Source organism: Sinocyclocheilus anshuiensis, unplaced genomic scaffold (genome assembly GCF_001515605.1).
Source record: "Sinocyclocheilus anshuiensis isolate Anshui unplaced genomic scaffold, SAMN03320099.WGS_v1.1 scaffold877, whole genome shotgun sequence".
NCBI lineage: Eukaryota > Metazoa > Chordata > Actinopteri > Cypriniformes > Cyprinidae > Sinocyclocheilus > Sinocyclocheilus anshuiensis.
Window position 1 is genome coordinate 1485954 of NW_015557181.1, and position 3027 is coordinate 1488980.

General features: G+C 33.4%; 1 protein-coding gene across 1 annotated transcript in view; it reads left to right on the top strand.

The window, feature by feature from the left end:
* The window catches only part of LOC107678616 (Golgi-associated plant pathogenesis-related protein 1), a 4222-nt gene extending 1195 nt beyond the window's left edge, over positions 1 to 3027 (top strand). Inside the window, exons 2-4 of the mRNA XM_016473959.1 lie at positions 1352 to 1561; positions 2679 to 2756; positions 2870 to 3027. Of these exons, the coding sequence (XP_016329445.1) occupies positions 1352 to 1561; positions 2679 to 2756; positions 2870 to 3027 (446 nt within the window). The remainder of the gene's footprint in view (positions 1 to 1351; positions 1562 to 2678; positions 2757 to 2869) is intronic.

Consider the following 3027-nt stretch of genomic DNA (forward strand, 5'->3'; position numbering starts at 1 on the left):
AATGATATTTTTTTCTTTATAGCTTACTTTGGAAACAATGGCAGGTGAGTCATATATACTTATGTGAAATATGTATTTCTGTATTACAGTTTTTTTTTTCAACTGCTTACACACAAAATCTTTACTGGTCACACAATTTCTGAAAGCTGACATTCAAACACCAGAACCACACACCAAATCTGCAAAATACGCTAATTCTCGGCCTTTGAATCAGTTTTCAATTTCATAAAACACTTTTTGCAAAACACAACACACAATTCTCTATGTAACACACAAAATTTGAACAGGAATTAATACTATGGCAAAGGTGTTTGCAAATGATTGCTTTTGAGATGTGTTTGTGATATTTTGAATGCAGTACTTCATGTTGCAAGAGATGTGAGGCATTTTGCATTTTGTGTGTGCAATTCTTGGATTTGTGTGTAAAGTTTTGAAAAAAGAGGCAAAGTTTTGAAAATTTGTGTAAGCAGTTGAAAAAAAAATACCCTGTAATTTTAAGCAGGAACTTTAATACTGGATTTTTTCCAAATGCCGATTTAAGGCCAAAACAAAACTAAAGTGATAAATCTATATTCTGGATAGCTCTTTATTCAGTCATCTTGGGTTAAAAGACCCTTAATATTCAGTGATATCAATTTGACTACGCTGACAATATCGAATAACAACAGAACTTGAAACTGAGCTGAACTGCATTTCCCAAAAAGCATCGTAAGCCTATAAATTGATCGCAGCTCCATTGGTGGCAATGGGTCTACAATGTACTTTAGGCTTACGATGCTTTTGGGAAACGCAGCCCTGGACAACAACACTTTTTTTGTAGAGCTTGTTTATATACCTGAATTGAATTGATTCATAACCGATGAACACTGCAACATCAACACTGTTTTGAATCAACTGAATTGAATCAGTGCTAAGCTGAATAACACTATTGCATTCAGTAGAGCTGTTTATGGCAGAATTAGTCTTGTTTTATAATTTAGTGAACTTTGCACTATTATTGAACTAAACCGAATCAATGCTGAACTGACTTGAGCTGAATAATGATGCTATTAGCTTCCATAGAGCTTCTATAGAGTTTAATAATAACTAATAAATTTTGCAACATTGTAATCAAAATTGAACTAAAATTTTACACATACATTTTACACAATTTATGAAAGAAATTATGTGTATTTCTTTCATAATCGAACAACACTTTTTATTTTCTTCACTATCACTGTAAATAAATGTGACTTGATTTGACCTTCTGTAAATATACTGAAAAGTTTGGGTATATGTTTAATTACAAATGTATTTATTGTCTAGTTTAAGTCTATGAATAAAGGGCTGGTGTTTGTATAATTCTCCACAGATGACAGCTTTAAAAAGGAGTTTCTTGAGGCCCATAACCAGTACAGGAAGCAGCATCAAGCCCCAGAGCTGACGTACAGTGACAAGCTGTGCAGCGCTGCTCAGAAGTGGGCAGATCACCTGCTGAGCATCAGATCACTGGGCCACAGTGACACGCAAAACGGGGAGAATGTGTTTTATTCCTCCAGCTCTGTCAAAAAGACGCCCAGAGGTAAAATCTGCAGCTTACTAATTACGTACAGCATCTTCAAATTGATGCAGAGTGAGAAGGTATAGACTCTTATAGAAAAATTGCGTGGATTATTTCCTACTTGTACGCACACAAAAAAAATCAGATAAATAAATAAACTTATTTCACAGCAAAATTGTATACGCACATGAATTTGTTCATAACCTTGTTCTAAATGTGCGAAAAATTGCGGTATTCTAAATAAGTGGGCACTTGCTCAAGGCTAGTAATTTGCATAAATTCCATATAAGGGCTTTCCGCATAGTCTTTCGTCACTTTATGGCGCTCTCTCAAGACGCGCTGTAAGAAGATCCTCGAGCACTGTATCTACACAAGACTATTTTGGAAAGATTAAAAAATATATATATTAATAGAAAAATATATATATTAATAGATGTGCTATAGAGATTTTTCTATTTTATGCGCTTTTTATTTTCAGAATGATATTTTGAAAAGTAAAGAACAACATATTCAGTTATTTTACTAGGAAAGTATCATATACATAAAAAGAAGTGGGCACTTTGCAAATCAAACATTTCACTTGTTCTAAATGACTTTAAATCATATCTAAACCTTCTGAAACAAACTAAGAAAAAAGCGTATGCAATGCCAACTTCGCCATCCTCAAAACTGGTTCAAACACCTTTTATACAGTGAGACACAGATTACAAAGATCTCATTAGCAGATAGCCTATTAACGCATATCAGTCTTGTCATACAACCTTTCAAATCGAGCTATAACACAGCCTTTTTTACTCTTTCTCTGTGTATGATGAAATATATGTATGTATACATTTTATTCTTAACACAATATAAGGTGACCAAGAGATGTGATTTTTGCGTATGTATGGTTTCAGTCTGCTAAATGTATAATTTTAGTATGAAAGTATAGAGAATCATGATTCGTTCGTACGCAGATTTTGCTCACAAATTACTGCCATATAGTGAATTAGACCCAGTAAACTGAGATCTTACTATCATCATAAAAAATGTAATTTTACATGTTCAAATAACGATAAAACAATTTTAGCTGTGAAACAGAAAATAAATGTGGATCACACTGATTTTTTTTTTATTATTATTGTTTGGTATATTTTAGGGAAGGAGGCTGTAGACAGCTGGTACAGCGAGATCAAGGATTACAACTTTAGCTCACCAGGATTTCAGTCCAGCACAGGTAACAATAATTTTGGGAATCAATTATTTAATTTGAATATATGACATTACATAGATTGTTCAGACATTGACATTTCTTATTATTGGCTTATATATAATTTAATATACTTGCAGGGCATTTCACCCAGGTTGTGTGGAAGTCATCCACAGAGCTCGGAGTAGGTCTGGCTACTGATGGAAACACAGTTTTTGTCGTTGGTCAATACAAACCTGCTGGAAATATAAACAGTGCTGGTTACTTTGAGAAAAATGTTCTACCTAAAACTGAATAA